At 31.7% G+C, this 25,138-nt stretch overlaps 2 protein-coding genes across 13 annotated transcripts in view; both read left to right on the forward strand.

The window, feature by feature from the left end:
- The window catches only part of LOC148629124 (receptor-type tyrosine-protein phosphatase epsilon-like), a 40,841-nt gene extending 23,960 nt beyond the window's left edge, over positions 1-16,881 (forward strand). For 7 of the 8 annotated variants that reach the window (XM_088544445.1, XM_088544408.1, XM_088544433.1 and 4 more), the window contains 10 exons: positions 4,518-4,663; positions 5,151-5,286; positions 5,500-5,649; positions 6,679-6,778; positions 11,263-11,336; positions 11,879-12,004; positions 12,566-12,676; positions 13,839-13,993; positions 14,631-14,766; positions 16,123-16,881. In XM_088544445.1, the coding sequence (XP_088400571.1) occupies positions 4,518-4,663; positions 5,151-5,286; positions 5,500-5,649; positions 6,679-6,778; positions 11,263-11,336; positions 11,879-12,004; positions 12,566-12,676; positions 13,839-13,993; positions 14,631-14,766; positions 16,123-16,197 (1,209 nt within the window). In that variant the 3' untranslated portion in view covers positions 16,198-16,881. The remainder of the gene's footprint in view (positions 1-4,517; positions 4,664-5,150; positions 5,287-5,499; positions 5,650-6,678; positions 6,779-11,262; positions 11,337-11,878; positions 12,005-12,565; positions 12,677-13,838; positions 13,994-14,630; positions 14,767-16,122) is intronic. The other variant, XM_088544446.1, reaches the window with a different exon arrangement.
- A 7,288-nt stretch (positions 16,882-24,169) lies between these two features.
- LOC148629125 (uncharacterized) overlaps positions 24,170-25,138 on the forward strand; it is a 31,039-nt gene continuing 30,070 nt past the window's right edge. For 2 of the 5 annotated variants that reach the window (XM_088544332.1, XM_088544352.1), the window contains exon 1: positions 24,170-24,374. The gene's annotated coding sequence lies outside the window, so the exon portion shown is untranslated. The remainder of the gene's footprint in view (positions 24,375-25,138) is intronic. The other 3 variants (XM_088544377.1, XM_088544385.1, XM_088544393.1) reach the window with 2 other exon arrangements.

The raw sequence follows: 25,138 nt of genomic DNA on the forward strand, positions 1-25,138 counted from the left end.
TCGGATTGAGTATTCAGTATCATAGAACACACTCATTCATAAATTGATTATGCCGGCCTTCTTACTTATGAAATACTATGAAAAAAGGTAAAGGAAAAAACACACATTTATAAAGACATAAATAACACGAAGGGAAATGCACAGTTTGTAATGATCAAAACCAGATTAATTTTTGCAAAAGACAGAAAGCGAAAACAAAAACAAATAAAAGAACAATCGAAGTAGCAAACGGAAACAGTTACATAAAGCCAATATTCGGGTTAAGCCAGGAAGAGTGGAAAGTGGATGGAATCAATAGGTTATAGGCCTCATATCGGTATATCAAACACGAACACGGGACCTAGATAGTATCAGTTACCTTAGGAAAAGCATCAACCATAAAAAATTCGATCATTTTATCGTATCTTATTTTTAGAGTTATATGTTATGTCTACGACTTTGTGCAGTTTTTGTTGCCAAAGGTGTCACAGCGGTACGAGTTCGAGTTTCCCGGAGAGAACGACCAAAAATTTGCAACGCAAAGTTGACAGTCCTAACATCGTTGGGAATTTTTCAAAATTGTCCATGTCAACATACAAAAAATGTTATTACTCACTGTCAATTGGCCATCTTTTTTCTCAAGATCGGTAGATTGTTGTCCTACAGTGTCAGGGTCCCCGGATCTCCTTCAGTTGAGCTGGTGTTGTTAACAGCGAAATTACATTTTTTAATTTTAAAAAAGAGGAGGTCCATATAATATTCCATCAATCTAAGAACCGCCTGATTTTTAAAGCAAACAAGCAATAAAATTAAAATCGGAAAGTATACAAGCAGTACATATATATTGTAATCTCTCGTTTATATATTCGGGGTATAGAATTTTCAGGGCATAATCAAGGATTCAGTGAATAGGCGATGTGACTTGTCCCTTCCAGGGGTGATAGAGAGAAGTGAGTCTGAAGTGGGGATATGAATTAGGTTGTATCTCAAGGACATGTATTCTAATAAATAAGAAACAATTAAGATAAGTTTAATACTATATTCCATTTTCTATGAAAACTGATTTTTTCAACGGGTCATAGTTTCCTTTCCTCGTTTGTCTACCTCGGACTTGACATTTTATGAGCAAGTCGGCGGGTGTTTCTAGAAAAGCAGAGGACGTTTACCCTACCGGTGCACCTGGTCCATGCTCCCAGTTTTTAGTGGAGTCCGAGTTGCTCATTAACTTTTGTTACTTTGTATGTATGATTTTAATTACTTTATGTTCTTTGTTGTGTAAGTCTGTTTTCCATGTCTGGTCTTTGTCCCTGGATTACATTCTTTTGATTACCGCTATAACCTTGGTTCCCTTGATTACTCTCTCAAATGATTATAAGGCATCAAAGCAAAACAGATATCACAATATATAAAATATGTAACAATTACAACATGCTTTATGAAAATCAAAGCATCCATTGAAAGAAGGAATTACAGCGAGTGCCATAGATAACTTCAGAAGATATATAGGGTCCCGTGTTTAAATGGCCATTACTTTATCAAATGTCTTCGGTAGTGATTTGGACATTTAACAAGAAGATTTAATTTTTCCAATTTTTTATAGGTATTTTGTTCTAAGCTAGATAGGTAATTTTGACCTTTTTGTTTATTGCCCACTTTGTTACTTAAGGATCTGTCCAACAGAATTCATAAAGAAATCAATGGATTTAGACAAAGGCTTATACCACCATTTAAAAGATCATAAGTACTTTGAATGAACACTGTTCTGGTTTACAGCCGAAAACTCACAAAAGCATTATTTCTAAGACACCCGACATGGAAGGGAAAAGAACAATACGGAAGGAGAAAACTGAGAGATAGATTAAAACATGGAGAAATTGGACATGAAACAAACTCCAGGCAAAAAAAAAAGTGAACCAGGGTAGAGGATTGCATATTCATGCAGACATCACATAAGAACTGGTTTCCAAGAAGTCCATACAATATTACGACCAAACAAAATGAGCGTTAAGGGTCGAAACATCAAAGAAAGGTTGGGACCATTTGAAGACATCTAAGTACCAGCTTTGTGTGCTACTCCCAGCAACTCTTATATATGAATAATACACACAATAACATAGCAGATCAAAGAAAAAGGTAGTAGAAAGGGGTGGTGTTGGGTTAACAAAATTCACCAGTAATGAAATTAGACTTTTACTTGATGGAGATAAATTGTAACTGTCACGTGACCCCTTTCTAACAGTATTATTGGTCAACTCACGAAAAGCCAATTACCTCATTCATGGGGTCACCATAGGGGAAACTTTGGCCAAATAAATTATTTCATTTTCAATATATTGTTATTTATATTGTACTATGTTCCAGGAGATAAGTGACGTATAGAATAACACAGAACATATGTGCACTATTCGAGCGCTCACATTCAAATCTTGTGACTAACATTGTACAATAAACTTTCAAAAAGGAAAAAAGTAGTCACGTTTGTTTTAAAGATGCCCAACCAGGTCGTTACTCTAAAGTCATGGTCAGTCTTTGAAGGGACAACATATCTGCACTTGTCTGCTTTAGCTACACCCGAATGTTCATTTGAGAAGTTTGAATTCAAGTGATCGTATTGTATGAATGTTGTAAAAGTTCAAACTTGTTTGTCTGTTTGTTGTTGTTGTTTTGTTTTTTTTTTTTTGGGGGGGGGAGATTTGAAAGTTAAATGGGTTTATTGCTTGTAGTTTAAATATTACATCAAGTAATAATGAGTTCTAGATAGTTACAAGAAAGGTACGTGCAATATATACGTAAATGTTAACTGTGAAATTTTGAATAAAAACTGTACTCGCCTGCATATCATGAAAAAAAAACAAGCAAATTAATTACTAGTATGTAAATCCAGAACAGGAATGTCCTGTGTATGTGACGATAGGTAGTCTTATCGATAAGAATAGTACGTAAAATACGTGTTACAGTTGTGTTAGACTATAAATATATATAAAGGTTTTTGACCTTTAAACCGTAGTTAATAACAGCTTTCGTTTTGCCTCTCAGTCGACCAATTAAACGTCAATAAAATTGTGTGTCCACTTATTTTATAATATCCTTGAACTGAAAAAAGAACAATTAATTATTATGCAGAGAAAATACTACACACTTAAAAACGGAATTCGAAATAAGATCTCGGTAGGATGTCTTCCCTCTCTTTATTCATTGGGACTTCGCTTACTTCCCGGACAACTGATTTTCCCCTATAATGATGCACAGAGCAAGGCCATTATAAATTGTACCGGGAAGTCTTGTGTTCATTTACTTTTGTTACTTTGTATGTGTGTTTTAGTTACTTTATGTTCTTTGTTGTGTATGTCTGTTTTCCATGTTTGTTCTTTGTCCCTTGATTACATTCTTTTGATTACCGCTGTAACCTTGGTTTCCTTGATTACTCCTTCTATACTACAAATGAAAAAGTTCATGTATAACAAGTAACAGGTAACTGTAATTAAATATAGTAATCAAGTGTTCAGATTGTCATTGAGAACTTGTTTCTTATAGTTTAAGAATGGTCTGCACCTTCATGTGGTCTCTTCCTGAAAAAAAAAGAAAATTTATATAAATCATCTCTGTTCTGACATTATGATGAGTACACTTGTATTGCAATTCAGATACAAAGCACAAATCAACCTGCACAGACATGCATGTACATGTATGTTTACATGTACATTCTTTAGTGGGATTATTTTCAAATAATTGGTATTCATAATCTTAAATTGATAAATGAAGACTGCATGTTGATATGGCAGTCCATTATCTAATAAAATTTTTAACATATATTCACTCAGGATTATACGACTGTCGGTTCACTGCGTTAATAAAACGTATCGATGCATAGACTTTAAAAAAATGGTTGAAGAATGATATTATATAGTTTATTAATTATGACCATTTCTAACATTCTTTTCCAGAACGATTCTCAATAAAGTATTGGTTTATTTTTTGCAGTAAGGATATGTTAATTCTGCGGTTCGATTTAAAAATCGAAGAAGTCGAGGATATTTTACTAAAACCAAAATTTCCAATTTCTCTTTGCTGTATTCAACATTTTTTTTTTAAATTTCTTTACAAAAATTCAGATCATCCTCACTTAGGTTTCTTCGTAGTTTTCGTTTTTAATGCTTATCGATTTCGTTAGTTTTAGCTGGATTTCGTTTTTTTTTTCCTTAACGGTTTTCGTTTCGTTTTTCAGTTTACCAGTTCCTTGCTTTATTTCGCGAGTAAATCACGCCCCTTTTCTGTCAATCAAAGGCAGCAATTTATTGTAGATTTTACAATGTCATAAAATTTATTTGTGAAATGAATGTTGTATGATCAACACTGCATGATGTACAAACATTTTTTTACCACAAATCCTCTCCATAAGTTATAGACAATGAGACATAAGAAAAGGACAGAATGGATACACAAATTGGTAAAGACACCCTTTCGTCACTTATTTACCATCAAAATGTTCGCATTCAGTGATAGATCTTTTGATTGAGAAAGGTAATATTCACTTTCAGACAAGCAAACAAAGAAAAGTGAATCTTTTTCATTTTACACAATGGCCAGATCATGGCATTCCAGAAAAAGTTAAACTGGTGACATTTTACAGAAAAGTTAAAAGCCAAAGTGACTCTAAAGATTGTCCTTTGCTTGTTCATTGCAGGTATACTACATATTTTTATTAATAAAGGTTATCATAGACTTATAAAATAAAAGATTATTGAATATTCCTAGTTTTGTCATAACTTAATCTTAATATCGAGCGTAAGGAAAGGAGATGATGCATGAACAACGCATTAAGGAATAAAACAAAGTCATAGTGTAAAAATATATTATTGATTACGCATCAAATAACAACATGTTGTACAAAAAATTTAGCTACTGTCGTTCAGAGACAACAAATGTAATTGGTAAGATTAATAAGGGGAACTAAAATTCAAGCAGAAATCAAAAGAATGCAATCCAGGGACAAAGACCCGACAGGGAAAACAGACACGCACAAAAAATACATGAAATAAACAAAATAATACGTACAGAGCAACAAACATAAAAAAGCAACTCGGACTCCACTAATAAACTGGGTAAGAAATTAAACCGTTTTAGCATTTAGCGAAATTCTGATGGGTCAGTTTGAATGGTTTTAATTGAAGTGCTGGTGTTGGAAGAACTGGGACATTTATAGCAATAGACTCCCTCTATTCACTCGGGAAAACTAATGGAGAAGTGGATGTAATGGAGTATGTACAGATAATGCGGAAAAACAGAATGAATATGATACAAACCCACGTATGTCACTTAAACACTTATGTATGCATTACTTTGAAGTGTCTCATGTAAATATGATTAAGCATCAATAATATAAAGACAGTTTTGATAATTCAATTTCTTCTTAAATGAAAAAGTGCGCAATTAATTTTACTTTTAAGGGATGACATTTGTTCGAATAGAAAACTAGCTTAACGTGAATTTATTGTTTTATTATTTTATTATTCCATACAGGAGCAGTATGCATTAGTATTTGAAGTGTTACTTGAACTATTCACCGTTCCTGATACATCCATTCCAACGTCAGATTTCTGTAGAATCGTCGAAGAACAAGAGAAAAATAAGTTGCCATCAAACCAAAAACTGTATAGAAAACAGTTCCAGGTAAACACTATGAGGGTTTTCAACAACAAAAATGTAAAATGAAAAACAGATGGCTGTATTCATTAATGTACATATTGTATCTGTTGTCATAATGTTCCACTTCTGTTTTCGTCCATTTTTCCTGAGGAGTTTCCGTACATGAGTTCGTTTTATTCGTTTCTGTGTTAACTGTTAAGTCTATTTCCTGTGTTTGTGACTTGTCCTACAAATATGTACATGTAGATGATCCTGGGATGTGTGTTGTCCGCTGATTTCCTCTCGTTTGGCGAGGTATCTGTGATATCCTCCGAAACGTTCCGTGTCCGTCCATCCGTTTGTCTGTCACCGGCATTTTCCAGATGATTAATTAAAAACAGATCTTTGCACGGATGTTTCGTACCAACAATTACTGGTTAATTTTATTTTTCAGCAACATTCAAGATGCAGCTTTCGAGTTAGGCCATTATGTACTTTTTGCCTTCACCCGTTTTTCACCGTCACCTAATGTTTCATTAATGTCCAATCTTTTATTGTAGCTGTTGAAAACCCCTTTTTTGCAAGTCAAATTCAACATAAAAATAGACACAGACATACATGTAAAACCAGTTGCATGGAAAAATGTCTATACATAAATGCATTTGAGAAATTAAAAAAAATGGGAGTGGAAAGAGATAATTATTTAGTTATAAAAACAAAGGAAAGAAACTTAAAAAGAAGATTTACACAAAGGTTTACAAAAAGAATGCCCTATGACGACGTGTAATTTGGTTGAAATTTAGAAACTCCATTTTCAAAATAAATAACTATAAGGGGATGTAATACAATTGAGAAAATAACATCTTGGAACAAATAGACATTGAATTTCATAAAATTTCGACAAAAAGTTGACCTCCTACGTATTTTTTTTATTCAAGCAGTAAAGTGCAACTGCAGTCTAATTAAAATTAATCCCTCCGATTTTTATTTGTTTTCCCGTAAAAGAAAAACGCAAGGTTCAATATCAATTTGACTGAATGCAATTGTAAACATGCTAATTTTATTGTTGTACAGAAACTACAAAGTTTGATATCATCTTATACTGATGATGATTACTTGGCTTCCAATCTCCCACAGAACACCAACAAAAACAGTTATTCAAGTATATTAGCACGTAAGTAGTTTACTAAATGGTAGATGTGATTATGATTAGGGTTAAACATTGCCAATAACCAGAATTTGTACAGTAAAAGAGATAAGTATTAGGATTTTCAGAAGCGGTTATGGTATATTATCGTATAGCCAGCAATATTCGCGGCGTGTTAATTCTTGTGTAGTTTAGCGGTCCGTCTAAAAACGACAAAATAAATTCTGCCAATTATTTACTCTGAGCTTAGGTAAGTAGAGCACAACTTACCATTCGTGAAATTTAGAATTACCAAAAATGTTTACATGCTATTTTGCTGTTGTTAAACTTTTCATTAAGAAAATATTATGAAATGTGTATGAGTCATTAGAGCTTAATTGAGCGTTGAGAAAATCAAATAATTAAATTTTGTTTTCAACTTAAGGTAGTAGTCCTGGAATACCCCCAAAATCTTCCAATAATTCAATTTTCTTTAAATTTGTACATACTCTTTCACTAAATGTAGTACATCTGATGACAATTTTTAAAAGAAATTTTGACATGCAGATTTGAAACAATGGGCACTGGAAAATTGCTATTTTATATATGCTATTTTGACTGTTTTTGCAAAACCTCTGTATTCAAATATGGTCCTTCTGGTCACGTCATTACGGGAGATTTAACCATTATCGAAAACGAATCTCTGCGTAATATCCTTTCTAAAGGTCCCAAGTACCGTGAACCACGCTCCATAAATTGGAATTATAACTTTAAAGTTTTTATGGATGCCGTCGAGGACTATGCAAGAAAATGGATAAAACGAGAACAAGAAGACATTGATTCTCTGTCAGAGTGGTTGAAGGCCGTGAGGTCTTTAATTTTTAAACGAATGAAAGTTTTAAGTAGGTCAATGAGTGTCAAGGCTACATCAGTTTTCAAAGACCCCAATGTAGCAAAAACATTGTCTACTATACATGACAAGTATGTTGTCGTACCAGCAGACAAAGCCCAAAACAACATTGTTTTTGTCTGCAAAACGTTTCATATCCAATGTTTATTATCAGAGGTACACGTAGAAAATAATAGCAGTGATAAGACCTACACTGCTACCACTCTTTCCAAAGAAGAGATTGTGGAAAACCATAAATCTGTACTATCCTCTTTTGGTCTCTCTACCAAGGACGATGATTGTGATTTACAATCTATGTACTGGATTCCTAAACTTCACAAGAATCCATACAAACAACATTTCATAGCTGGATCTGCAAAATGTACCACCGAACCTCTTTCAAAACTTTTAACTTCTATACTCACCACTGTCAAAGAGGGTCTACAGTCCTACCACAACACTTGTTACTCCCGTAGTGGTATTAATTCAATGTGGATCCTGAAAAATTCGAAAGATCTTTTGGAGACAATCAGTTCAAGACTATTATCTGAATATAATAGCATTAAAACCTATGATTTTTCAACACTGTATACTTCTATTCCCCATACTCAATTAAAATCCCGACTTAAAAACATTATACATCGTTGTTTTTCCAAAAAAGATGGTACACCTAGATACAAATATATAGTTCTCGTAGAAATTCCTCATACTTTGTAAGAAATAATTCCAAATCATCTTCCAAATATACAGAGGAAGATATTTACAAAATGCTGGAATTTTTAATCGACAACATATTTGTGCAGTGTGGTTGACGTGTTTTTCAACAAACGGTCGGCATTCCAATGGGAACAAATTGTGCTCCTTTACCAGCTGACTTATTCCTTCACTCTTATGAGGCTGACTTTATAGCTGATCTGATCAGAAAGAAAGAATATTGCTTAGCTAGATCCTTCAATCTCAGTTTCCGCTATTTAGATGACGTGTTATCTTTAAACAATCCTAATTTCGGGGATTTGATACATCGCATCTACCCAAAAGAACTTGAGATAAAGGATACTACAGACACTGTGAAGTCAGCCTCATATCTTGACCTACACTTAGAAATTGATGGTAAAGGAAAACTATTGACCAAACTTTACAACAAACGTGATGACTTTTCATTCAGAATTGTCAACTTTCTTTTCATCTGTGGCAACATCCCTTCGGCTCCTGCGTATGGAGTGTTCATATCACAACTCATACGTTATGCCAGAGCTTGCCGAAACTACACAGACTTTTTGTATCGCGCTAGAACTCTAACAAATAGGCTTCTGGAACAGGGTTATGTTGCTACAAGATTGAAGTCATCACTACAGAAGTTTTATGGTCGTCGTCATGAACTCGTGGATCTTTATGGTGTATCCATCAGCACCATGAAAACTGATTATTCAACGGGTCATAGTTTTCCTTTCCTCGTTTGTCTATCCCGGACTTGACTTTTTATGAGCAACTCGGCGGGTGTTTCTAGAAAAGCAGAGGACGCTGACCCTGGTGCACCTGGTCCATGCTCCCAGTTTTTAGTGGAGTCCGAGTTTCTCACTTATTTTTGTTACTTTGTATGTATGATTTTAGTTACTTTATGTTCTTTGTTGTGTATGTCTGTTTTCCATGTCTGGTCTTTGTCCCTGGATTACATTCTTTTGATTACCGCTATAACCTTGGTTCCTTTGATTACTCTTATACATCTGAATCACTGGCCAAGCATAACATATCTGGTATTTTATGGTCTTTTTAACAGAACATTTAAATGAACAACTAAACATTAAGTCAATTTAAGGGATTTATACATTAGCTTCAATATAATTTGTTTTGCTTCTATTTGTGCTGTAGAACAGTAGCTTAGCTTTTATTTTACCAAAATAAAAAGAGGTGGAACTTTTCAGCCATTTGTCTATATATAAATCTCCATTTTGCAAAAAACATATTATTCATTTTTCATACAAAAATTTTATTATATAGACCATTCATGTTCAAAACCACAAACAGAACTTTAGAAAAGTTCACGGTGAAGTTTTCTGTTTTGTTATGTTTTTGTTTTTGTTTTTGTTTTGTTTTTGTTTTGTTTTGTTTTTTGTTTTTGTTTTTGTTTTTGTTTTGTTTTGTTTTTTGTTTTGTTTTGTTTTTTGTTTTTTTTTGTAATGTTTAAAACATTGTTTGAAATTATTTTATCAGTCAAATTAATAACTAGATCATGGAAGTATACAATATAAACGTTACGTAATTTATGTACCACATTATAGCGTCTTATATTAAATAAAGAGCACTGCCGAAAGCACAGAATAATGCAAAATAATATCACCTAAAATTGATTTTCTGCATGAAGATGGACACTGTTATTTGTTTGATAGAGTCATATGCTGTACACAGCTTCATTATAAAAACAGCAAGCTTGAAATCTCATAAGGAATTATAAAATGATAACTTTGTTTTACCTCTAAAAGGTTCAGGAATTCTTAAACTGGCTAGGCTATTGGTTAGCCTACTTTCTCATTCATGATAGCTAATTTATATTTCATATTGAAAAGAAACCTTTTTATTCAGTAGACTGCTTTGTTTTAAATTAAACTTCTGAAAAATATATTCTTCAATGTACAAATTTGAAACATTTAATAAAGACTTCAATTTACTAGAAACCTTAATTGAAATTTCCTTTTTACATCAGTATCACTTTGAAGCTTGAATATCAGAAGTCATTCAAACGTTCCAGTGACTGAAAACCTTTCTATTTGGATTACCTCCCTTACCCCAGGTCTACTACCTGTGTTATCATTGCCTTGGTCAATATTCATTTTAATATAACTTAAACTTGATGATGTAGTACCCCCTTATCAATGATTACATTTTCAATTGACAAATAAGTTACAGAAAGACAAGGGCAAAATATACATACCTATATCTAGGAACATTTCTGAATTATGTAGTAAAAACTGACACTTTTCATTGTCTTGCATTAATTTATCACCATGTTAAATTTTGGTGGCTAAGTACATATAGAATAGATTATATAGTTTTTATCTTCTAAAACACTTATTTTCAAATTTCGATGAGAGATAACTCATTCAACGGGTTTTGCTAAAACATGGTATGGGTTTTGCTAAAAACATGGTTCAACCCTAATGTTAAATGCTACGCACTTGGTGTTTTAATTATGCGATTAAAGTTTAGTACATGTCCAGTAGTTGAACTAAATTTATTGACATGATAAGCATTCTCATGACTCATTAAATTTAAAAAAAACAAGTTAAACAACAAGTAAATTATATGATTAATTTTAATCACTTGATTAAGGTATTTTAATTACTAATAAAATATAATGACAGGGTAACCAACAGACCCCTGAGTAAGAATTTCTTTCTCTAACTGTAACAGGATCCTCGTTATCGCATGATTTGGGCGATTGCGTTTTTATATTTCTTTTTTTTTCAAACATTGGAAAATAATGATGCACCAATGACATGCTGACTCATAATCTTTGAAAGCAATAATAGAATTGCCAGCTTATGTCAAGTTTGACTGTATCGATATTAAGATAATACTTACCGTTTTTGGTTTATAAAAGCATAAAATGAAAATTAATATAAAACAATAAACATTATCTCTGAAGATGATAAGTACAGACCGTACCTGACGTCTTATGCTAGAAACAGGAACGACTACATCAATGCTGTGATAATACCAGTAAGTAATCAATTACCCATGAGTAAGAACACTGAATTGATAACTTACCACTAGAAAATTCAAATTGTAAAGCCGCAATCCTTTTTTTTTTCATTTAGACATATTGTTGACAAATAGTAATAATGATTTTTTTTAATCTCCCATTACTAATGGTTATTTTCTCGCGAATTTGAAAATGAACAATCAATTGGTAGTGGCAACTTCATGTATGTCGATTTTAGCCTCGATGTTTGTCAGTAAAATAGTTTTTTGTAAAATAATTTATAACCCTATATACCTAATTAGTTATAGGATCACGGCTTATTTAGTAATGTAAACAATCGTGTGCTAGATTACGATAATTACGTTGGTACCGGATTTGAAAAATTCAGACTTTAGGGAGAAGACATGAAATATGTGACAATTTAATTAGCAGTAGTGGCAATAACCAACAGATTTTTTTTTTTAATTTGAATTTAAAATTTAATGCATCTCATGCATTTACGTCATTTCTCTATAATTGTTATCCTTGTTTTTATACTTATAAAATATTATTTTAACAGGGATTCTCAAACAGTGATGCATTTTTTGTTACCCAATGTCCTTTGGAGTCAACACTTGTTGACTTTTGGACGATGGTGTATGATCATGATTGTGAAATAATTGTTTTACTGGACAAACCAAATGTTGTAAGTAGGTTTGCATTTGCACGGAAGATCGTCTTTTATCAACATATGTTGAATGCAATATCTATTTAAAAATCAAACATGATGGAACATACATTTAGACATGAACTCATACAATAATCATGAATAAAACCCCATATTGAAACGAAAATATACATAGTGTCAACGTCTTTCACCATCAACGATCTGAAATCAGTCATCTTTAAAACGTGTTTCTGCAATGTCATAAAGTCACTTTGAGGTCGTGTAGTAAATAATAAAAAGTGTATGGTAGTTTTAAATCGAAATAATGATGAATAATCTAAGTTTTTTCACATGAAATTGTATTTATCGATTATTTTCTTCCTCGATTACACATGAGATGATATGTTTCAAATAGAGTTATTGCAGTTAAAATCGACAAAATGTACCCCTGTAGTGATTTATTTCTTACTTATTTGTGTTTTAAATGTATCATGTGTAATAAAAGATATACTCTTATCATCAACTTACTGCATCGTTTGATGTCGCTTAATATATTACTTTTGGAAAATTTAAAAGTGACCATATTTTTGCTAATTACAGAATGCTCAGATATGCCCAGACGACGATGCACCTCTCGTATTTGAGAAGTTCAGTGTACACAAAGAGAATGAAATATCTGAAACAGATATGTCTGTCATTCTTGAACATAAGGTAGGATGGGTTGATATTATTTTAACCTGCGTCGCCCAAAGCGAAAGCAGGTCTAGTCACTTTGTCCGTCCGTCTGTCCGTAACACAATAAGATATCAGTTTGTTATCCCAACAGAAATTCCTGAAACTTTGTAGGTAACAAGAACATCATATGTAGTTTTGCATATTTTCAAGATAGTTTGATTGTCTGTTTTTTATGGGAATTATGCCGCTTTGAAAATCGCAACTTGTAAGAAACTACCAACACAATTTTAGATAACAACTTGGTATGTAGCAAGAGCACCATATTTAGTTGTGCATATTATTGGGAAATATTGATTGTCTAAATTTTATGGAAGGTGTGCCCTTATAAACTTAGAAATTTACCGTAAATCATTATTTATCAGCTTATCCTCACAATTCCTCTAAAACTACCAAACATGGTTTCATAAAACTTGGTATGTAGCAAAAACACCATATGTTGGTGTGCATTATATCAAGAATTTTGATTCTCTATTTAGTTTTGGAAATTATGTTTTGTAGTACCATATATCCGTCCGTAGCACTTTTTTCCTCACAATAATCTCAGCACCTATAAACTATAAATGACAGCTGCAGTGCGATGCAGGTCCTGTCATCGTTTGGTAAACCTTTTTTTGTAATAAATACCTTAATTAGTTTTATGTCACTTAAAATATTCTACATATTGACTTATCCGTGGGTTATTTCAGACTGTATTTAGTTATCTTATTTATTTTTACTTACAAAATAACTTCAAGTATAACCTCAAACCTTGTTTTTGAAAGGAAATGGATTTTAGGGTTATTAGATATGCCGAATCTTTTGTATATTAAGGTTTTTTATTTTCTTCCATTAAAAAAATGTATAAATTTTCATACTTTCCATTTCTAAATTCATTCAGTACCAGAAATATGTGCTGAATCAAACCTTCAACACTAACCCTAAACCTAATTATATCAAGCTAATCAATACGTAATGTTGATTTGTGCCCTCATTGTTTACGGTTCGGTCCATTAGTAGTATCAAGCTGCGTAGCATTTTTAGAGCACCTTGTATAAATGGTACAACAAGGCTAGGGCCCTACCTATCTTTCTCTCTATATTATTTTGTATAAATCTGTAAATGGCTTTATTTTGAATTGTCTTAACTGTGTGATTTTTAGGCAACCAATGAAGGTAGAAAAGTTCGTATTCTTGAATACAGTGAATGGAAAGAGCAAGAGTTGGTTCCTTTTCCATCCATCCGTCTTATCAAATTCTACAAAGAGATGAAAGAATGTGATCAAAATAGTCTTGGTAAAGTAACTGTCGTATGCAGGTATGAATATCGTTAACATTTGTTTAACATCTTTAGGCGAATTTCATGAACAACAATTATTTGAAAGCATACATCAACGCGCACTGCATCTTGAAAACACAAACCGATATAAATTTATCGCATTTCATTTTGTTATTAAATTGCTTGCTTTTGGTTTATAGTGTTATAAATCATGAATGTACACTTAGTTTTTAGGATATATAACATCAAGACACAATGTTTTATCTTTTGCATAGTTTAAAAGGTTGATATACTGCTTCCATTCTATCTATTGATTCTAGTATTTTGTTTAAGCTAATCACTTTGGCTAATAGGAATCTTTAGGTAGTGGGAAGTAATTGAGGTACTCGTCTGATTAAACATATGTCCGGAAACGTGAAAGAGAAATCAGGGGAACAAAGATTCTAGCGGAAATAAAAAAAGTGAAATCCTGGGATAAAGACAGGCATACACAACAAAATACATAAAATAACCAAAATAATACGCAACAAAGCAACAAAAGTTAATGAGCAACTACTCACTCAATGGACTCTACTAAAAACTGAAAGCATTGACCGGATCATTTACAAATGGAAGTTACACAAGTTTTAGGAATGACATTTTATATTTGAATTAATAAACCTACTTATTTGTTTAGAAATGGATGCAGTAAATGTGGGCTATATGTTGCCATAAGTTTGGTGCTAGAAAAAATGCATTTAGATAATGAAATAGACATTTTTCAAATAGTTCGAAGTATGCAGATTCGGAGACCGGAATTTTTCACAAGTTATGTAAGTTTAATTGCAAAAAGTTGTCATAAAAGTATTATTTGTTTGATTTAATCACACTACAATTCATCTTAACATCATTATTCGGCTTGCTTTTTGTAAAACTACGGGATATTCCGCATTCAAGCTTCTGTTTTCTTATGTTTTTCTGTTATATCAACAAAATGTGGAAATGTCGCCCATGATCAATTATGTGCTGAATTTGAAGAATGTTTCTTATTTCTTTTATTAAATCAAAGTAAATTGAAGACAAAGCTGTGACACTAACTTTGCTCTAAAACCAGTGAAATAAAATCAGATTTGGACAGACCATGTTCCATTGACATAACTTTCTATAAAAGTCTACGGAATACTAGTATTTCATGCTCCTATTTTTCTTAGATTACTGTTTTGCCTGTCAATGCATAATGTTTATTTGCTTTTCTGTTGGGATTGTATGATTGCTTTTTTTGTTTTTGTTTCGTTTTGTTTGTTGAGGGAGGGGGTTTGGGGGGATGGGTGGCTGTTTTTATTTCGTTTGTTGCTTTCTTTTGTTTGTCTGTTCATAAAGTTTGAAAGTAGTCATTGCTGTCCATAATCGTACTACAGATGTACCCGTTCTAAAAATTTATTTTAATATTCCAATATGTTTAATCTGAAAATTTTAGGAACAGCAAATACGATAACAAGGCAAAGAATTCAGTGATTTGGAATCTATGGGTGCTTCCTTGTTATTATTCCACTCAATACTGGGAGCATGGAACAGGTGCCCCGGTAGGGTAAGCGTCTTCATCGCTAGAAACATCCGCCGAGTTGCTCATAAAAAGTCAAGTCCAGCGTAGACGAAAGAGGACAGCAAAACTATGACACGTTGAACGAATCAGTTTTCAATGGTGCAGATGGATAAGCTCTACCGATCCACAAGTTGATGATGACGATCATATAACTTCTATAGTGATGAAATCAGTCTTGTAGCAATATAACCCTGTCCCAGAAGCCTAATTGTAAGAAGTCTAGTGCAATACAAAAACTATGAGTTGTGGTATGAAAACTCCATAAGCAGGTGCTGAAGGGATGTTGCCACAGATGAAAGGATAATTACAAATTAAAAAAGAATCAAACCGCCTGTAGATAAAAATAAGTATATATTTTCCCACCATGGTGTGATTTTCATGGCATACTAATTTTTTATTTCATTTTCCAGCGGGAATACGGCGATAAATTTGTCAAAGCATACACAATCATTGAACGTTTCTGTTTTATTCGTATTAAACTCGTCATTTCATTTTTATTTTTGATTCTGTTAATATATTTCTTTCTTTAAAATGCAAAAGCTGGTAATCATTCCCTATTCTTCAAAGGAATGTTTCTTTCTTTCAGGAGCAATATGAGTTTTGCTACAAGTTTGTCAGAGATTGCTTATTAGAAGATGAATCGCTGTATGCAAATATGTAAACTGTCAAAAATTTTGTAAATATTCGCTTTGTTATGTCTTGTGAGATGATTATATTATTTTGCTTTAGATTACAGTAAGTCAAGTTGTTATCATTCATGCTCACTGAGGAAAGGTAATAGAAAACAAAAATGAAACTGTTTCATAATTTGTATTGCTAAAATAAGGCACAGCGTATGCATTTATGACTGATTGCAATGATTGATCGTAAATTTATTAGCATATTTGTTCTTTGATTTATTTGTTCGTCCCGTTTGGGAAAGCTCATGGGAGTGTTCTTTGTACGAAACAGCCAAAGCTGACAAGAAATGTTTTCCAAATAATTAATATTAAACCTCTGTAAAATGAGGCAGTTTTGTTCAAGTGAGAAATAAGAAGTTCTTGGGGTGTTTGATAACACTTCAATCAGGGTGAAACAGAGTAGTTATGTTATTATCCTACACCCGACGATCAATAAGTTATAAAATGCTTTATCTTGAAAAACTCCACAAGAGAACATAGCATATTTTAAAATTTGTAATTGTTTATTATTATAAATATTTTTTTTTTTTGCAAACTCGTTTCCATAGTACATGTAATCAACAAATTAATTTCACAATATTGTAAAAGACTACTCGATGCAATTTTAATGTTTATTTTTTGTTTTATAAAAATCATTATGTATCTATTAAACAATATGAAATTTGTTTGTATTACATTTGTTGGTACCTACATGTACATAACAATACAGCAACTATTTTTTTCTAAATTGGTGTTATTTTGGCAACATTAAATAGATATTTTGAATTAGTGTTAATGTGCATCTACGAAAATTTCATACATAAATATGTTTGTATTCCTAAAATAATAAGACCGGATAGTTGAACTCTATAGATAAATTGGTCTTTCTTATTTACGAAATTTGATCTTTATTATGACTATCAAGGCAATTGAGCCAAATGAAAATTGTTGTCATTTTCTGAATAATTTTGATTTTATATAAGTGACATTTTTCTTAGAAATGAATTAGATATCTTTTAAACATTTTTCGACACCGACCATGTTTATTTATTTATTTCTTTATTTATTAATCTATTTTTTTGTTCAACTTTTAGTTGGTATTATAACTCAGCTTGTTTGTTTTTGTTACCCCATGTAAAATCCTTGTGTTTATCGTAATAGTAAAACAAAGTCGACGTTTGTGCAAATATCACTTACGATATTGGCACAGTTTTGTTCATTTTTCTAGAAAACCAACAAGTGGAAAATAACATGATAATTAATTAGTTGACAATCAATGTGGTTACATATTAGGAATCAATTAATCAAATCAATCGGTGACGAAAACAAGAAAAAAACGATTTTCAGTTGTGTTTTTAAGCTCTAAAATAAGACAAAAATATGACCATGTATAAAACAAGATATTTGGCTGCCCTGGTCGCGCGTAACGACAACATCTCATGGATGTATCGAAAATGTCTGGATGATGAACTCACCAAAAAGTTGAACCACTGGTCATAGATGTAAAATGTGTACTCGAGTAGATATGTTTTCCTATTACTGTGAAAATACTTTTATTCGTTGGTAACAATTTTCGTGGTTTGGAGGAAATTATCCGTTTGTAGATTCTTTTTTTTTGGCGAAAAGCACGAAAAGTGGCACCCCACGCACAATAATACATTCATAATATTTATTTTACAGGAGGTAGCTCTCCTTTTGTATTATTTTTGGTTGAATATATTTTTGTTAATGTCTACGCCTGTCCGGGGAAGGCTGGTGGTGGTTGAATTAGTGATTATCGTACTCTTACAAAAATGATATGAATCAGTGGCTAAGTATAGCCAAATTCTTTGAACATATTGTACTAGTTTAATTTATATGAACAAAACGATGCAATTTATAAACTATATGCATGCTTAGATATTGTGACGACATCTAATTCTTGTTTTATTATTTGGGCCAAGCATCCTTGAAAATGTTTGTTTAAAAGGAAGATTCAGATGTTTAATATGTTTGTGTATTCAAAGTAAGTTTCGTTGCTCTAAATATAATCCAGTGCAGCTACACAAAACTTGTTTGTAACAGGCATTCAAATACTTCAAATCAGCTTAACGTAGAACATGATAAGAAATGCACTACAAAGTAAACATTTTGTATTGGATTTAAAGCATTCAGCTAGGTTTTAAAATGACGCAAAAGGTAAAGTAAATATATGTAGTTCAAAATTATTAGCATTTCAGACAGAAATACAGACATTTAAACATACAATGTTACCGCATATCAAGGTTCACTAAGGCCAGAGTCTCAACTTGTTTTTTTTTCTGAAACTAATTATGAAACCAAAATGATGGGAAAATGTATTTCACTTAAAAAAATTAAATACAGATTTTAGTCTGCATATAACATAGTAATTAATATCATACCATAAAAAAAAATGAAAACATATAAATTGTATTAACGACAGACCAGCCAAGACGCCAGAAAGAGTCGTAATAAAAATTGATGAAACGTACATTGACGGAGTTATTGAATCCATTAAATTTTTTTCATATATACCTATATAAGTTTTTTTTCACATCAAATCATCAAATTCGTAGTTTTCAAAAGTTGAAAAAATATTACACAAATTGACTTGTTATAGGTTATTCTATAATAACGGAATGAATTATAACAGAAGTTTTTTTCACTACACCAATCGTCTATGCAACTGTTTTTATGTGCTAGTGCACAACTCAAACCTACACCGGAACTATCATAGCCACTATGGAAGGGTGAGATTTGGCTAACCATACAATCTGGTTTAACCAATTGCTTTACTTTGTGAAGAACAAAGTGGCTAATATCATTTCATCCATAAATTTGCAAATTCATTTACTATTTCAAATTTTCCCGATTTATGATTAAGTGTTTTAAGTATGACCATTGAAGGTAAATATGTAGACATTAACAATATGCTAACTTTACTCGAAACCTTTTTTACGGATACGAAAATACGAGGTAGTGCGGTAAGAGGGAGGCTTTTAACTTGTTTAATGCTATTTTTTTATTTTTTTTTTTTATATTCATTGGCCTCATAAGATTAAAGAAACGGGATTGTGAGTGGGAATCAAATCCTGGTTACATCGGCCTGAGGATTGATTGTATATTAAAGCATTCTCTATTGATAAACGAGTACTAATATAGTATTTGGCATGTCATACAATTGTAAAGATTTTTATACACAACTCATTCCACTCAAAGCATTGATCTCATTTTCAAAAACATGATTAATACTAATTAAACAAATCTATGACATATTTATTATGTTTTCTTAATAATACTGCTTTGAAACATATCACTTTTTAAATACCGATATGTTGATATTTTTGTATGATGAAAAATGATGCATTTCAGTCTATAGTGAAAACTGAATGGTAGAATGTAGGTGAACCGCGAAAAGAATTGGAATTGGAATGTTGTTATATATAAAGGTTATCTTGCACTTTGTGTACATTATTAGCACACCTATGCATTTTGGTTAATATCATCTGTTATTTTTTAATTTGTTCTGACGATATTTTAAGCACTTCAAGCATATCATGGTTAGTTCGAAGGTCTCGGTTTGTTTGGTGTTCTTTTTGGTTTTTTTTTGTTTTGTTTTTGTTGTTTTTGTTGTTTTTTGGTTTTTTTTTGTTTTGTTTTTTGTTTGTTTTTTGTTTTGTTTTGTTTTTGTTTTTGTTTTTTTTTTTGCATATTCAAACTAATTTCGGTTTGTTTTATACTGAAAATCATTTTTATAGAAGATATGCTGTTGTACTCTACTTCATTTTGATTATTCATCTTTATAATTTTTAAATTATTCCGATTTTTACGCAAACCATAGTATCATATAACTAGACTTGAACTAAAATATAACATATAAAATCGAACCATCATTTATTAAAATAGATTTTAACTTGAATTAAACGTTATATATTTACAAGATCAATGCTCAACGGTCATCTTAGAACGTATGCTGAAACCGTCATATGAAACCACAACTGTTGTTAATAGTCGGGTTTTTTTTTCATATTTAGGGAATGCAAGCCATTTTAGCAAGTTTTGCAAAGGGACATAACACACCAAAAACCGACAACCTGGTTGTCGGTCTCATTGGGGAAAGGGAAAACAGTTAACATTTTGCTTGGAAATTTAAACTATTTTTACTTCGGTAAGTACCTGGATAGCTTGAAATAAGTTATTTAAAAGTATCCAAGTACTTACCGCGGCTCTAATGAATTGAATATTTGAATTTGACAGTGAACCAGTCTGTCGGGTGACACATTTGTATAAAGTTACTCCCCTTTGCTTAAATCTTAATATTAAATAACGAAGCCAAAGTGGGGAATATGAAAAAGGGCTATTGAACTACTAAATTGAAATTATAATTTTCTAGACTTAAGTTACTGCAATTTTTCGAATTTTATTTCCAAAAATTTTGTTATCAGACGGAACACGTTTGCTGATCCGTTAAAAAATCTATCATCACACTGACACACTTTTACCATGTGATATTGTCGTGATCGAATCGATTTGTGTGATTTACTTGTAAAAAAATTATTTCTAGCTATTTCAAACAACCTCGATATCGATAGTTCACGATGGAAAATTTTCTGATTGAAGATTAACAAGTTTGTACCACGTGATTCCATATAGTCAGAAAAAATCATTAGTAATTACCTAAATGGATACAATAGAGACAAACGGATTTTGTTTTTTACATCCAGAAAAAAAAAACGGTTTTAATGAATGTAATGAACAACAAACAAACGTAATATAAGCTTACATTTACCATGTTAATGTGAGGGTCATGAAAGAAACAGACATAAATAATTGTCATTTATTGCTCTCCATACTTACAATGTTTCGACCAAGCATAACGGTAATATACAAACAATTTATTTACATAAGTATTGGATTAAAAAAAAACAACATCCATCATCTCATTAAGGCTAAAAACCACTAATTCCACTTCCCATAGGCTTCTATGCTAATTTCACAATATTCAATGGCTTCTCTGGACTTTACCTTAACTTTAACCTGCAGATGACTATATATCAGCATGATTCTACATATGTCAGCTCACAATCCTCAGAATGGCATGTGGGGTTAGCAGACTTGCAGTGCAGTACTGGTCACCGGAAGTGAAGGGTCTATAAATAGCATGGGAAATCCCAGTGTTTTCACAAGATAGGGGTATATTTAAAAATCATTATGGAGATTAGGCTTCACATCACAAGAAGCAAAATGCACCTATAAAATGTACAGAAATGTTTTTCCTTTCAGAAACTGTTTAAATTTTTTAAACAAGATGAGAACTTTTTTCACAGCACTATGAGGAACAGGGGTAATTTCTGCGTAGGACTATTTTTGCGTACGTTCCAAATGCTCATTGGTTGAATTGGTGGTCTGTAACCTAAACACTATTTTACTATATGACATCAAGGAGATCAACATTTTATCTTTTTTATGATTCAATCGATAATTATTTATATCCGAATATTTTCTGACCATTTTTATCAACATAAGTGCCTGTTGTACAAATTAAAATTAACATGTTTGCTTTTAATTAAGTGTGTGTCGCGTGTTTGAATTTATTTCTTCTGAAAAAAAAAACATCACAGACTAGATATGCAAATATTTAATATTTTTTTTCATTCAAGAGTTTCAAAATAAAATCATGGCAACTATATTTTCGTATACTGCTAGGAATGACTGTAAATGGAATTGAGAGCCAAACCAGTCTCGAAAATATTTGCTGACTTCGATAATTAAATACATATCGAATCATAGCTTTTTCCAATATAGAAACGAGCAAAACGTTTACAAAGTCTTCGGGAGCGTTTAAGATTTCGATATACTGACTATGTTTTTTTATAAAACATGTCTAGAGATAGAAATAAAAAATCCAATCTGGTTAAATCATAATTGGTGTATCAATATCTTTCTAAGTATGCTTAACATAACAACTCTGGGCTAAGCAATGTCAGGATATGATTTTGTTTTCAAAATGTCGTTAAATATAAAATATAACGGTCTGATATTGCCCTCTGCATGTACATATTTTTTTCGACCAAAACATCTAGTAACAAGATTCCTTTTAAGCAAAGAGGTGTACGATACCTTATGAAAATAAATAACTTGCATGATAGTGTTATAAATGTGATCAGACTTAATATTGTTTTTATTACAACTATACTCGGCGTCACATAAATAACATACTGTTAAAATTTGAATAAAAATATTGTCTACGACTTTATTGACACCTACCGTCGTTTAAATTGTCTTAAATGACTTGCTCATTCGTTTAGCCAAACGGCTTCTCCCTAAACAAGTCGCTTATCAGCTTAAATCATGCGTAACAAATCCTTACGGGAAAATCCCATACTAATATCCGCCATGTTGGTTTCTACGGGACGATTTGTTTACAAACGAAGTTCGTAAGTTCCCGTCGAACTCCGGTGACAATCGTCTTCTCGGTATTGTACGTTGTTCGCGTAAAATAAATCCGAGATATCCGAAATAACGCCGAAATGCATTCTGGGTTCTTCGGTTTTTGGACAAACCATTTAAACGTAAACAACATCTCCTGGCAACCCGATCACTGTAAACATGGCCGACTTTTTACAATGTAAATATTGGCACCGAGAATTAAAATCTGACCGGAATTTAACGGTTCAATGTTTAGGGAGAAGCCGTTTGGCTAAACGAATGAGCAAGTCATTTAAGACAATTTAAACGACGGTAGATGTCAATAAAGTCGTAGAAAATATTTTTATTCAAATTTTAACAGTATGTTATTTATGTGACGCCCAGTATAATTTAAGATGAGACGAAACACGTTTGTATATTGAATTTTGAAAAACATTGATCATCTAATTTACATAATTTTACTTTCTAATATTCACTTAATTAATAGGTTTAATAACTGTAAACGATTTTTCGCGGTTTCAAAACGATGTTTAGCGTTATATTGTTTTAAAATTAATTTTGCGGGTATTTTTTCCGTCCTTTTCTGTCCACCGCAAAAATTAGTAAGTTTACAGTATTTAATCATTATATATTAATTTATATAACAGTAGTACTAATTAAATATAACCTGATTGCATATGATTGGGTTGACTTCCGCATAGACAAAACATTGTACTATTATTCCTGAAATAGAAACAAAAAACAAGTAAATTTATACAAATATTTCTTTTAATTTGAACCAACAAGCAGAAAAAAACAACATACAATTGTTATTGTTTTAAATTGTAAGGGTTCGTGATATGAAAATACAACCTATGAAAAACTGCATCATGGAAAATTTTGAAACTGTTTACATTGTTTGCACAAAATTACAGCGCATCCATTGATGGTGAGTGGATAGAGTTCAGTGCCAAAAAAAAGTTAAATCGTAATTTTCATTTCAAAAGGATGATGCTTTTTTTCGAAACAGGTAAACAAATAGAAATAAAATTTAAATCTAGTTAAATCATTTTCTGAAAGCTAAACAATATAAATCTTGAATGGGTATGTTTTTCAGATGTCGTAAAATGTCGCAAATAATAGTCACTACACTTGATGCTGACAATATTCGACTATAGCATATAGAAATCTACTTCAGTTTTCTAATGGAAAGTCGATATGTTTCGACTTAGTTTTGAACAAGAAGTCCAACTAAAGATTTAGTAGAGTGATATATTATCGCCATAAGATATTTCACAACTTGTTATTTCAAATAACTTTATACAAATGAGATTTAAAGTACCTTTAATATGTACGGGACCGCATATTACAACATCCGTTCCCATACATTTAAAATTAAGAGACATCGTTGTATCACTTAAGTTCGTCAATTTACAGATTTTAAGGACAGGTCTACTTTATATTGCTACGAATTTAATATGAAACTCATAAGACTGATTTTGTATTTCCTGAATATTTTTCTAAGTTAATTCATTTAAGTGTTAACATGTTACCAAGTGAAATAAAATATCATACATGTGACTACTGTAAACACTTCCTTGTGTATCAAGCTTGTAACCTTGAAAGTACTTTTTTTCACATTTTTTTCCTACGTCCGTCTATAAAAACATGTTCCTGACTTTGAGTAGAAGGCAATATGTTTTCATAACATTTTATGAAATAATAAATGTAACTGGATTATAATTCATTTGTAAGTGAACATCTTCAAAAGGTAAATATGTTTTTATTTATTTTATACAAATGTGACTGATAGATATTGGGAAAATTATTTGTATCTGCCTACATTCTTTTATTTAATCATCCGCAGTTGTTAACCAGTTGAAAGTATAATACAACAACTTAAGGATTTAAAGAAGTTCTTATTCTAAGATTTTTTTATGAAACCTAGTCGTGGATTTTGCCCTTTCTGTGAAGGTCACTTTAGACAGATTTAAACTGTAATTGTATTTAAATACAAACGTAGTATCTCTTCTATAGATTGGTATTTTTCTTGCCAATCAATCTTTTCTTCAATCTGTATGTAAAAATATGATTGAGATTTTTTTAAACTCGTTTACATAATAGTTATGAACATCGTTCCAAACATTTGCGTCTATGTGTGTTAATTAAGACGTTCCTTATGATATCTAGAAAAGTTTTTATCACCACCCTCTTTTTTTTTTTTGCTAATGGAATGATCACACGGTAAAATTGCTCTTTATCGATGAAGGTTTGTCAATTTCTAAAATGGTTTGATTGTTTTTCATTAATGATTGTTTTCGTTTTATATTTAGAAAGGGATAATTGAACATTAATTTTTAGTTTAAGCGTTTCACAAGTTTGAAGGATTTACTAGCGGGCACCCTCTTTGATGTTAAATTCTGTTGTCTTTTTGATATTCCTGACTTTGTCAACGGATTTCCCTTAGTTTGTCTTTTCGGTATTGCTACTTGTTCACATCCTTTTTGTGTGTTGCTTCTATATCTTTCTTTTTTT

This window comes from Perna viridis, chromosome 1 (genome assembly GCF_037379345.1).
Source record: "Perna viridis isolate PV_CMFRI_1.1 ecotype Kerala chromosome 1, ASM3737934v1, whole genome shotgun sequence".
Lineage (NCBI taxonomy): Eukaryota > Metazoa > Mollusca > Bivalvia > Mytilida > Mytilidae > Perna > Perna viridis.